The 13,985-nt window shown below is 38.9% G+C and overlaps 1 protein-coding gene across 1 annotated transcript; it reads right to left on the bottom strand.

Annotated features, from left to right (window-relative positions):
- Positions 1 to 957: 957 nt before the first annotated feature.
- Positions 958 to 7,785, bottom strand: LOC142129769 (breast cancer metastasis-suppressor 1-like protein; the record flags this gene model as incomplete). The annotated part of the gene is given in 5 exon segments (XM_075194371.1): positions 958 to 1,037; positions 2,270 to 2,325; positions 2,327 to 2,395; positions 3,554 to 3,644; positions 7,541 to 7,785. Coding segments are annotated over 5 exon segments (432 nt in total), but the record flags the coding sequence as incomplete, so codon positions are not given.
- Positions 7,786 to 13,985: the final 6,200 nt, after the last annotated feature.

Here is a 13,985-nt window from a genome sequence, read left to right as displayed (position 1 = left end):
CTACAATGGGTCCGATTCATTAAGAAAAGTTAAGCAAAAGTAAAAAAGGAAGGCAAAAAAAAGTGCCATTGGAGGGGGAGGTAAATTTAAAATGTGATGGCAGATTTATAATTGAGGTAGGGCATGTCCTAGATTAACTTTAAATTTCAGTGTTCAAATAAGCTATCAAGTATTTGTGTTCTACATGAAAAAACAGCCAGTGTTTTCCTTATGTGTAAAATAATAAATTAATTTGCACCACTTAAACATGGTTTTGTTCAGAAACTTGAGTAAGAAAACTTACTCAATTTTTTGCTTAACTTTCCTTAATGAATCAGGGCCCTTCACATTAGAAGTATCTACTTCAGTCAATTTTATGTCAACATTTTATCCGCTGCAAACAAGTCAACAAATCAATTTAATACGGTGTCATACGGTAGAAACTGTGTATGTAAGAGATGAAAAAGCTAAAAGGAGCACAAACCTCAGGATTGTGAGTGTAACAGATCTGTTTACATAGATTTAAAGACGTTGGGCCTGATTCATTTTATCATGTAGCACACAAATATCAACTTTAAATTTCAGCGTACAAATAAGCTATCAAGTATTTGTGTACTACATGAAAAAACAGTCAGTATTTAACTTATGTGCAAAACAGAATACTAATTTGCACCCTTGCATTGTAACATGGTTTTGTCAGGAGACTGAAATAAGAAGTTTCTCAAGTTAAGATCCTGAATGAATCAGCCCGTTTTCCTTAAAGCCTACCTGACATTCAGTTTTGAACTCTAACATCAGGAACTCATTTGAAGAAAAAGTCTAGTTGCAACGTTATTAACAACACACCATTCCTGAGCTAGAAAAAAAACATGCCGCTATTAAGAATATATTACTTTCAAACTGGCAGAGAGTTTCTATATCCCTGCTGGTCTATAAACGTACAAGTCCGACACTATGTAATATTTGTACTGACTGTACCTCACAGTGTTGGCGGGCAGCTTGAATTTCACAGTCGTGCTTGTTCTTAACAGACTCCAAGCACAGCTCTCGATATATTCCTGTGTGTGAAAAAGAAAGGAATGAATTGAATAAAACATGAATATTTTCTAGTTAAATGTTCAAATTTACATTTCAAAACAGAAAAACTAAAAAGGTTAAATAAACTCAATACAATAAACTGGATACGGTGCAGCCGCTATAGGTCGCTGCCAAAGAGCCAGATTGTCAAGTTTCATGGCAAACTGACAGCTACCAGACGTCTAAACTCTCTACATGATCAAGAACTATGTTCCTGTTTGTACATACAGTAGGTTGTGTTACTGTATCACTATTAGTCTGGTGTTGTGCTCAAGGTCTGATTTGTTACACCTCACAGCTACTACTATTACACATTCTTTGCACAACTGTTCCTATAGCAAAAAGAAAACAGATAATACTGTGCTGAAAGCTCTGAGTGTTATGTGTCTATTATGTACTGCACACTTCTAAGCGTTGGGCAAATCTATTAAAAAACTATTTATTTTTTCATAAAAAAAAAGTGCGCATATGCAACAAAGATACATAGATTTTCAAATAATAAAGAACTCGCTCTTTGTAAAGTCTACAAATGAAGAAAGACTGTTACATACTAACGTAAAGTGATGATCAGTGGTTAATGGCAGGCCCATACACCATGGTGCCCATGTTTCGCCCTTAAGATGTTGGATTAAGAGTAAAACCTAATAAAATGTATGGCCTCACATCCTCTTGCATTTAAATATATAAAAAAAATGCATGTACAAACACATGTTGCATAGAAACACGTTTGTTACTAGCCACTTTAAGAGTGCTGGTGGCCACTTACGCAGCCCCAAAGCATTGCATTAAGTGTTGTAAGTGGTGTTGGGAAAAATGCAATTGTAACACACCGGAATGCTATTAAACATGCTAGCGGGTATGGGGTCATTGAAAACAATGTGTTCTATTTTTTTGGATTTTCAAAAATGTAGGGCTTCAGAAAGCAAAAAAGAGGGGCTGGGGGGGGGGGGTGGGATAAGGGAAGGGCAGAATAAAGGGGATGAGGAGGGTACATAGTGGGTTAGAATGTGTTTTATTTTAAAGACCTAATTACATGCATTTCACTAGGATTAAAGCCATTTATAAAACGCTGGTGGCTTTGAGGTTGTAAATGGGAAAAGATATGAAATACATACGTTACATGGTTTGACTTGAACAAAAGATATGCAGCCGTAGGCCACAGAATATTAAAGCGTTAGAAAATGATGGTATCCCCAAACGTAACATCCTGTACCTGCCACTTTTGTTCGGATCTGCATGTTCTCCTGCAAAGTCGCCAGTGGTTCAAGTACTCTGAGCTTTCCCAGCAATCACTTCCTGCAATTTGGCATCTACTTGACTCAATCGTTCTTTGTAAAGTCTACAAAGGATGGAAAGACTGCTAAATGATAAGGTCAGAAATGTCATTAATGGTTTTGTTTTATCCTTTTGGTAAATGAATTGTGCATTCTAATTTCAAACATGAACTACACAACGCGTTTTACCACCTTTTTCTTTTCTAATGATACAGAAATCTTGTAAGGAAAATATTGTGTTGCCCAGAGTACTTTGGGCACCACAATATCATATAACAACAATTTGATTAGTTCTGAAAATCACAGTCAGCATGGCCAGCATAGCAAGTGCAGCCAGCCATTGGCCAGAGAATCCAGCTGGAATATTAAATTGGAAAATTAATTTTGTTTACTAACTTTAAAAGCCTGTGGAGGTGGGTGTGTTGTGAGAAGGAGGACCAATCAAATTCTCCAATCTCTTGAATGCAGCTTGTGATTGGCCTTTTTCCGCTCACACGCTGTCTTCCTCCACCAGGTATCCTGCAAAAGCTGTTAGAGAAACAGCTGCATGAAGCAGCTTCCCGGCACTGTATCCTAGGTCAGTGTTCTCCGCAGAAAATTTTGCAAGACGGGGGTGGCATTAAGAAGTAGCCGGTTGGGGGCAGTTGTAATAATTTGCAATAATATTGAAAGGTTTAGGAGGTTATTGCCCACATCTGCCAGGACTGGTGGTCAGTGGCCAAACACACACTGCTGGCTGTAGTGGTCACATTGTGCCTGTTTTAATAGGAGAATCAATGGTTTATTCTATTATAATAGGACTCTGTTGGGCACCAAGTACAAAAATCTGTGTGGAGCACCCAGGAAATAGGTGCTGGGGAGAACACTGCAGGTGGTAATGTGGCTTCAAAATAAATATTATAATATTGTGCCGGGCAAATATTCTGTTGATGTGTCCTTGATTAAAGTGTATATATACAATAGAATATAAAATACAGACAGATAGGGGCTGAAATTTCCAATGAATGTTTTGGATTGCCCGTTGTCAAGAGATACCCGCTATGCATAACATACAGTTGGTGCAAAGGAGAAGAGTCCTTGACAACAGCATTGGAACAACACATTCAATCTGTTTCAGTTAAGTTTAGTGACCGGACAAATTTCACAGAAATCGACTGGCAACCAAAATCTTACATTACAGTTCTGTTATGAATCAAATTGTGGACTATTAAAAGTAGACTTACTGATCTTTTAAATCTGTAAACTGCTTTTCCAGGTTGGACATCTCATCGAGACATTCCATTCGTCGCCGCTCACAGTCCTCATCATCCATTTCTGCAGGACAAATACATGACAAAAATAGAGTAAGAAAATTTGATTTATGCAACTAAATATAAAACAAAAAGACAAACAACATAGAGCAAACAGAGGTCTCCGCCATCTTTACTAGCCAATGTCCAAGACACAGCTGTTAGTTGAGACACAGAACTGAAAAACTACCAGTTTATATTAATGCATCTCCTCGTTATAATGAGCATAAAAAACAAAATAATTGCAAATTGCATCTTAAGCTGCTGTCACTAATAACTAATTGTTCCAACAGTCAGGCTGGGTACACACTACAGTTTTTTCAGCCGATTATCGGCCAATCACACGATAAACGACCGTTCGGCCTGATATCACATTAGTGTGTACGTTCCAACAATGAACGATTATCGTTACAAAGCACACTATCATTTAATTTGTTTTAAACCGAACTAAATATTACGTTCAACGATGAAACAATATCATTTCAATTCTGCAGTGTGTATGCACTCATTACAGGCAGTGTCCACAGATATCTACATAGATATCATTTTTTGCGCTTACATTAATGCCAGTGGAAGTTCGGAACTCTTCAGCTACGGAATCAGCAGAGTGTTGGCGACTATTACGCACCATGGGCCTTAGCAGTCACTGAACCAGCTTTGGGATTTTATGTGTCTTTCTGCTTTGTGGCCAAGTTGCTGTTGTTTCTAAACACTTCCACTTTATAATAATATCACTTGCACTTGACTGTGAGATATCCAGCAGGGATGAAATTTCACGAACCGTCTTATTGCAAAGGTGGCATCCTATCACAGTACCACGCTTGAAGTCACTGAGCTCTTCAGAACGACCCATTTTGTATCACAAATGTCTGCAAACGGAGACTGTATGGCTAGGTGCTTGATTGTATACACCTCTGGCAACGGGTGTGATTGGAGCACCTCAATTCAATAATTAACAGGTGTAGCCAAATTCTTTTGTCCATATAGACATTAAATGGCCATTCACCAAGTCCACTATTTGTGCAAATGACAGTTTCACAATTATAAGATTACTTTTACTCTTATCTATGAACGTTTTCAAAACCTCTATAAATGTACCTTGCAGGTAAATATGTGAGGCACACTGTTCAATCATCAAAAACAATGTGAGTTTCAGAGACTCAAGTGTGCAAATAAATACAAAGGCATAAATCTTATCACATTTTTTGAAAATCTTGTTAAGAGATGAATCATGCAGATCAATGTGACCCACTGTGACAAACATTGAAAGTCACCTGACCTTCGAAATTAAATGCACAGTAACATTCAAACAAAAATACAGAAGTAACAAAAATCTGAGAGGTTTGGTGTGGGCGAGAGACAGTAGCAAGTGGGACAGTAACACAGCCAGCCATTCCGTTTTTGTTATCACTATCCCCATGTATAGCCACTTGGCCAACATTATAAACACCCAACAGATGTAGAATATATACTTGTACTACTCTACAAAACACTGTCCAATATAAAGGTCAACCAAAAAATAGGCATCAGTTGCCTCCTGCTGGACATAAACAGTACTGCAGTACTTAATTTAAATCCAGCAATCGCAGTCTCAGTTTAGGCCAACATAGGATGTTCATACAGACAGCCATAATTCCAAGTCTGTGCATGATGTTATCGAAGCAATAAGTACAGGACAACAAAGACCTCTGGATAAGGCTTTGAACATGTGGCAAAATATTCATTTTCTGTAAGTTGTTCTGCTACTTATTCATACATACTTTTTCATACATTAGTCACAGGGGTGGGCAAACCTGTCCTCAAGGGCCATATCCAGTTCATGATTTTAGGATTTCTGTCTGTAGAAACAGGTGGGATAATTACTGACCCAGCCAAATAGATTAACTCAGCTGTACATGATTAAAGAAATCCTAAAAACATGAACTGGATATGGCCCTTGAGGACAGGTTTGCCCACCCCTGCATTAGGAGATATACAGGCAGGTGTTAAATTAAGCTTTTATCTACAATGATTACATTAAAACTGCATTGATCCCCCATGCATCAATTTTCATGTTGTTTTTAAATTGTATCCTTTTTAAAATGCATTGTTCCGTGCTGGCAGCAACAGAAATTCCCTAGTCACTATTGGCAATGGATTTTATAAAAGCCAATTATGTTGGCAGACTATGCCCTGCACTATACATTGGCCATTCCACAGAGATCCATCTCACTATACAAATCCAGGTAATGCATTCTGAAACAGACATTTCAAAAAGTGGAAATATCCTTTAACAGATTAAACAAACCCTTCACAGGTCAGCCCACCAGTGAGGATGAGCATTTCATTTACATGCTCCAGCCAGAAGAACAAAAGAAAAGGGGACTACAAGGCATAAATGCTTTAAAGGGGATTGGACCTTAAGTTTCTTTCTTTGTGTTGTACGCAGGGAAATAAAGAGTCTTTGTTTACATAAAACTAGTTGCTATGGGTGGCCCTCTGTGGTTCCATCTGCACCATCTCTTTCCCCCCAAAGCAAACGCCTGCTAAGAAAACAAGGTTTTGGCACCATTTTCAAATGGTGTCCTCCAAGTCATGTATATAATTGCTGTCTGGCACAGCATAGAGATCAATGAATCTTTACAAAATGTTATTATGTGTCTGTTGGCTTCGGAGTTACTTTACATTTATATTTACACACAAGTAGAAGGCATTATCTAATAGGACAAGGACATTTTTTGTGTTCTTCATATTGATTGGTTAAACTTAGATTGTAGCAGATATTATCCAAAAATGCACAGAAAGCCTTTATGTACAGATTTATAAACACAGACACGGAATCCATTAATCAGAATGTTTAAAATTTAGGGTTTGACGTGCAAGGTTTTTTTTGGATCATCATGCCTAAAATCTAATTATAACATTTTTAAAGTTAACCATATATTTTAGCAGACTGCCCTCTGCAATCACCCACTGATGTGAGTGGGTTCTCTGTACTACGCTACGGAATTAGTATCGATATATAAATAGCCGATGATGATAATATACTATGGCCTCTTTATTTGGGTCAACAAGTAAGGTACTTTGTCAATCTATGTTAATATATCTACTGAGACCATTTTATTATATTTGTATCTTAAGTAAGTTCATGTCTACCAAATACATTTGAATTTCCCACATATTTGATGCCGGTCGGTAAGCAATCTGATAACAACGGGTTAATGTGATACAGAGGATATTACAGATGGGATATTTAGCAGGATTTTTTTTTAGTAATAATGTGAAATACATCTATTTAGTAAATATATATATATATATATATATATATATATATATATATAATGCAAAGTGTCTTGTAACTTAAAATGGAGTATGATGTTACGATTGATAAGTATGGAACAGAGTATGGTTCGCTCCTCTACATTTGTAAAGGATAATGTTAATTATCATATTTTACATATAATATATTATAATTATGTATTTTAACAAAAGTTGTTATGTTTTGTGTGTATTTGACACTTTTATTTTAGATGAATTTTTAGAATTTATAGAAGAAGCCGAGTTTAATTGGGTATTGATTAACCCTCTACACCTGTTAAGCTAATTAATGTATCCCTATAAGACCATGTATTGTAATCACACATCTGCTGCTTTGAGGTTCTAACAGTATCTGGGATGATGATCCAGTTGGTGCAAATATTGATATAGTGACTTCCTATCTACGGAGAATAGATCTGCTGGACTGAGCTCTGATTGGAACACATGTAATTTATATTAATCAGTACTTCAGATAGAGACCTTCCTTATTGAGGAACTAATGGCGCACTGTTATATTGAGTTTAAACGTTATATCAATGTCCTATTAATCTGAGAGAAGACAGCGGGCGGGCACTTGTAAACACAGCGTTACATGACTGAGAAATGCGGTATGAACGCAATTACCCGAGGTATCTCCCTCCTCGCTGCCGCTGGAGCTGTCCGTGTCTTCATCTTCCGAGCTGCTCCCCTCATTCTCCGGGTAATCCACCTCCATGTCATTGTGGTTACTTTCCTTCTTCTCCCGTGAATGAACCGGCATTTCCGCCCTACCGCCGTCTACAAGAACCTTCAGATTTACCTCCCTCCGGTGCGAACTAATGCACAGCCTAACCCGATACCTTCTAGAACACCGCCCACAATGTGTTTGCTTAAGCTTCTGATTGCCTAGCATCTCTCAATCTATTTCCTGATTCGCTGTATAATGCTTTGCTGAACTGCATATCACTAGGTTTGGCTGAGAGCGCGAAGCGTACCCTTACGTTCGCGGTGCACGACGGGATTTGTAGTTTACTCTTCTTAGTCTATTCAAGCTTTTGATTATGGATGGAACTACGTTTTCCAAGTAGCATTGCGAAACAGCGTGGCTCTCGGGCGGCTTATAAACAGAAAGGACGGCTGGCTGAAGCAATCAAATGCCTATTTTGCTATAAGGGTTGTTTGTAGAAGTTGTCTGGGTTTTTTAAAGTATTTTTGTTATTTATTCAAGATGAAATGAGTGTGCCTTAAATTAGTGGTTTATGTTTGAAATCTATCTAAGTTTGTGACGGTTAATAGCGTTTTCCATAATCAGACATTTAAATCCAGATACAAGGCAGGTATGCAGTTGATATATCTCTGCAGCATGTATGTAATATAGCCAAAATGTTATAGCATAGGAAGCTGAGGGCAGAGTCTGCAGGTAGCTTCTCTCTCTCCTTTCCCAGGTAATGTGATTTACGTGTCAGGAACTTAATGTAATGTTTGGCCATATCATCACTATTTATTTATATAGCGCCACTGATTCCACAGCGCTGTACAGAGAGCTCATTCACATCAGTCCCTGTCCCAATCGAGCTTACAGTCTAAATTCCCTAACATAGACAGACAGACGCAGAGAGAGAGAGAGAGACTAGGGTCAATTTTGATAGCAGCCAATTAACCTACCAGTATGTTTTTGGAGTGTGGGAGGAAACCGGAGCACCCGGAGGAAACCCACATAAACACGGGGAGAACATACAAACTCCACACAGATAAAGCCATGGTTGGGAATTTAACTCATGACCTCAGCACTGTGAGGCAGAAGTGCTAACCACTCAGCCACCATGCTGCCCAAATGCATTGTATGATGAGTTTGTAGTATATCGATTGTCGTATGGAAAATGTAAGTGAATGGAATTTGAGAGTTTTTTTTATAAGTAAAGCAGTAGAACAGTGGTATTCCTTATAGTGACGCTGCTAATAATGACACCATATATTTATTTTAAAAAAAAATACCTATTCTCATAAACCTGACTTGAAAAATATATAGATTTATGAGCACACACACAATACATGTCCAGTACTGCTGGGGTTCACGTCATTTTCCATTGCAAAAGTGAGATGTTTGCTTTTAAAGCAGCAATGCTAAGACCCGCAGTATAGATTATCTAATTGAAGGGTTAGGGTTACGAGTGCTAGGTAATATAGGCGACTACCTGCATTGCTGCTTTAAAAAAATAAATGTCATTGTCGCAATTGTAAATGACGTGAATTTCACTGCGGCATTTTCACCAGCCGGAATGTAGGTCAACGGTGCCGGACGTGTATTCGGTGTGTGTTCTCGTAAGTCTATATATTTTCCATATGGGGTTTATGGGATTAGGTCCGTGGTTCCCAAACTGTGTGCCGTGGCTCCCAGGGGTTCCGCGGTGCTCTCACAGGGGTGCCGCGGCCAGGGCCTTTTATAAGGAAGGCAGGGGACTTATTGGTATATATTTTGGCTTAGGGGTGCCTTGAAAAAACTATGGAGACCGTAAGGGTGCCTTGAACTGAGAAAGTTTGGAATCCCCTGGATTAGGTATTTGTTTTGTCTAAATATGTGGTGTTATAAGCATCGTGAATTCGTACCACACCCCTAGGAGAAGTGGCGATATGGCATACCATTTTATACTAGCCCAATTTGACCACTGAGTATATGTATATGCAGATAATATTGACTTTTTGGTGAAAGGCAAAGTTTGAATCCCCTGTGTCGAAACCCTGCACTTGCCCCTGTATAGCTGTGAATACTTGTCCCCCCCTTCATCATCTCCCTCTGTCCCCCCCTTCATCATCTCCTGCACTCATCATCTCCCGCCTGGATTACTGCAACCTCCTCCTCACCGGCCTCCCCCACTCCTGTCTCTCCCCCCTCCGCTCTATACTCAATGCGGCCGCAAGACTCATCTACCTCTCACGCTGCTCCTCCTCTGCCTCCCCTCTCTGCCTTGCCCTACACTGGCTCCCCTTCCCCTACAGAATTCTTTTCAAACTCCTCACCACCACTTACAAGGCTCTCACATTCTACTGCCCCTTATATCTCTAACCTCCTCTCCATTCACACTCCCCGCCCGCTCCCTGAGCTCGGCCAATGACCGCCGCCTCTCCTCCACTCTGATCACCTCTTCCCATTCCAGAATCCAGGACTTTTCCCGTGCAGCCCCTTTTCACTGGAATGACCTCCCTCGCTCCATCCGCCTCTCTCCTACTCTGTGCTCCTTCAAACGTGCACTCAAAACTCACCTCTTCCTCAAAGCCTACCAACCATCCACTTAACCCCCATCTCCTCCGCTCATTCTCCCCTCTCCCATTCCCTTAACTGGCTCCTCTTGTGCCTGGTCTGTTTACCCTCCCTTAGGATGTAAGCTCGCATGAGCAGGGCCCTCTTCCCTCCTGTCTCCATACCCGTTCTTCTGCTCCGTGTCTATTGCACCTGCCTGCCTGGAGTTTCTGAAGTATTGGTACTTTTTGTTTATTGTTCTGTACTTTTATACCCTGTATAGTCTACTGTTTGTACTGTGTGCGGCGCTGCGGAAACCTTGTGGCGCCTAAAAAATAAATAAATGATAATAATAATAATACTGTTAATACAGGGTGGTTTAGTTTTATACATGGATTTAATTTCTATAAAAAAAAAATTGGTTTTAAATGAGAAGATAGTTGTCAATAAAGCATATGCAGATATGCTTAACATATTGAAGTCAATAAAGGCCATTCAAAAACGTACCCTGGCTGTTCATATGCTGTTTTATGACGTCATGCACCTGCTTTGTGAAACTGCTCCATTTTTATGGAAAGTGCATAGATATGTTCGTCAAGACAAGGCTGTGCAAAATTCATCATTTCCTGATGGGAGGAGCTGGGGGGATTGGGGTCTCCTAGCTAAATATATGTTTGGTGCACTCATGAGCCACAAACTGTCCATATTCAAAAATGAGGTTTCGTTTTGCCGGAAGTAATATTTAAATGAGATTCAAGAGGGGGAGACAGAACATTTAATGGAGTGTTCCCTTGCTGATGGATGGCTTCAGGACCTATTTCTACTTTTTTTTTTTACATTCTAGACACATTTGATGCAGAAAAGCACTTTTTTATGCATGCAAACACCAATCTAATAAAGATATTCAAGTACACAATAGTAACATGAAATGAAGACAGTGCCTATATCCCCTCGTTCTTATGATGAATTTAAAACATAAGTGAAGCTGGATCAAGTAGTCTATTAGAAGACAAATCAAAACGTTTAAATAATAAAGTGGATGGTCCTAAAGTGGTAGTAGGCAGGACTTTTATATACAGTGTTTACTGTTTCTACTCATGCATTTTCAGCTGAACTTGCAGCCCCTCAAAAGTGTGAATTTCTGGGGTCAGTTCCCTAAAGTGGAATGTGAGCATGTACATACCCGAAGTGAATAACATAGGTTTCAGCACTAAAGTTATAATACATCACACTAGGTGGGATAGAAGACATATTAGACATTTATGTGAAAGCTAAAAGTAATCAATGAGAATAGATTTGATGCAAGCTTTAAGACCTAGGGCAGGGGTAGGCAACCTGCAGCTCTCCAGGTGTGAAACTACAAGTCCCAGCATGCTTTGCCAGTAGATAACCCGCAGATAGGTGGCAAGGCATGCTGGGATTTGTAGTTTCACAACACCTGGAGAGCTGCAGGTTGCCTACTCCTGTCCTAGGGTATTTAACACATGTCACAGATTTCTAAGGTCTTTACCAGTGACACTGAATTAAATATTGTATCCATTTGATGATACCCTGCTGATGATCTAAAGGCAGGTAAATGTGGTTCTCTGAAGTACCTTGTGGATACAAATTCCTTGGAACTCCTGCACATTTTATGCTATTCTGAAAGTAATAGATGCACATGCAAGATCAATGTCTGAGGATTGTGGGCTTTCCTTAGGATACTGTCCAGGAATCCATATCCACACACACTCTGATGACGTATAGAAAACACCAGTACGTGAACATTCCAGGCCAAGTTGCCAAATGGCAGAGCTTTGTACTGAATATGTTGTTGCTGGATGCAAAACCTGAGAAATCTATGTCGAGTGCCCTATAATGTTAACATGCAAGTAGGCATCTAGGTTAGCCAATGCTGCCTAAACAAAAGATGGCTGCAAATGCCAAACTCAAAGATTGCATCACCGGAACTTCATACCCTTGTGTGTTCCGTTGTGACAGTTTGTGTGAAATATCACTGCAACTTTATCCATCTCTAGGCAGGTTGAATGTACTATGGGACCGTTAATAAGACTACCACTTTACTCTGGAGACACAGACTATTTTGTGACACATTTGTTGACCAAATATAACTAAGAAAGGATTTCCATACAGAATGACTTGTACAATACAATTGAAGAAAACATGAGATTTGTGTGCCTTTAAGTATATGAGCACTGCAACCTAGTCCTAGCCAGTGGGTCAATATGTGGTATCCGTGAAATCAATGTACAATGTATTTGCTGATTTAGTGAAAGGTATATTTAATTTTCAGGATTTGCTCAGATATCGCCAGTAAAGCTGTGTGTTCAGATTTGTTTGGTATAGTTGTAATGGGCCTGCAGTATCACATTACCTTCAATCGGTATTTTATTTTAATTGTCATCATAAAGGTGCTTTCCTTAGCAGCCCTGAGCATTGTCCCCTAGCAGAGACTATATCTTGTATAAACTGCTAAACTAGTGAGACTGTAATATGTCATATTAGGAAGCAGAGTCCCACACATTTTCATGCATTTGCACTAACAGCAAAGGAGGGAAAAGAGACATTAAAAGCTAAATAACAAATTAAAAATGACTGTTTTTGCAAAAGAAATCTGCAAACTACAACCATCATAAAAGCCAAACTTGAAAACAATTGAGAGATGAACTTTCATACGTCCAATAGGTATGTTCCAAACAGCACATCAATGCCCAGTAGTCACAAAAATAATATATTAAGCTTTATACTGGATCATTAAGAAAAATACAGCAACACATATATTTGTGAAAAACTTTACTCATCATTTTGCAGGAAAAATGTTCACTGCCAATTGTGACAACCTCTGTATCTTCTGCACCTCAGGACTAAACTATTATGTTCTACATGCACTTTGTTGTGTAATATGTATTAAGATGGTTGGTCCTCTTGAGACTTTAATAAAGACCTTTCACCTGTAGTACATATTGTCTTTCTTGTTAACTAGACACAGATGGAAACTTAATGCAAAAAGATTGGTTCCATTTAGCATATGCATTATGTTAATTGGTCATCTGGGCACTAAATACTGGTCATCTGGCTTAAATACTGCATCATAAATGTGGGTGCCCCTCATCATGTACATGTCATCAGCTATCCAACATAGTCTGTGATTTAATTAAAACAATGAGAAATCTAGACATACTTACAATGTATACACCTTGGAAAACTGCATTTAAAGAAACCTTTTCAATCAAGCAACCTTGCTGGAGGTGTAGAAGTAAACTTGTTTGGTGATAACATATCTGCTAAAGGAAAAGCTCTCCTTGGGGTAAACCTGCACTCCATGCTAACACCTGCTTCTACAGCTCATCACATTACAAAATAAGTAGTGATTTAACAATATTTAAGATGTTCTTAAATAACAAAATTCACCCTATCCTCAATATATCCATGTCTCAACTGGCTTCTGTTATTAAATTGCAGTAGGGGCCGAACTTACATTTTCAGAAATCGTAAACACTTTTGTGTAATCATAAACTTTATTTGCTAAAAAGAGGAGCTTAGGTCTTAGCTCTCGGTTTAAAAAAAGTACTGAAGAAATAAATCTCAAGTTAATAAATTGCCCCTGGCGAATTCCTAGTAGAAGATGCCAACTACCTGATCTAAATATGTTTGGTATTGCACTTGGCTTGAGATATAACTCCTACAGGGACCTCCCCCCCCCCCCCCGAAAAAAAAAATAATGAACTTGACACCCAAATGTAAACTGCAAAAAGAAACTCATTAGAATCTGAATAGTGCATAAATCCTGGAAAAATAGAAATCACCAGAAACAAACAAAAAATAAGTCTGGCAATGTAACAAAATTAATTG

This window comes from Mixophyes fleayi, unplaced genomic scaffold (genome assembly GCF_038048845.1).
Source record: "Mixophyes fleayi isolate aMixFle1 unplaced genomic scaffold, aMixFle1.hap1 Scaffold_3154, whole genome shotgun sequence".
In the NCBI taxonomy this organism is placed as follows: Eukaryota; Metazoa; Chordata; class Amphibia; order Anura; family Limnodynastidae; genus Mixophyes; species Mixophyes fleayi.
This window is presented reverse-complemented; position numbering and strand designations above follow the sequence as displayed.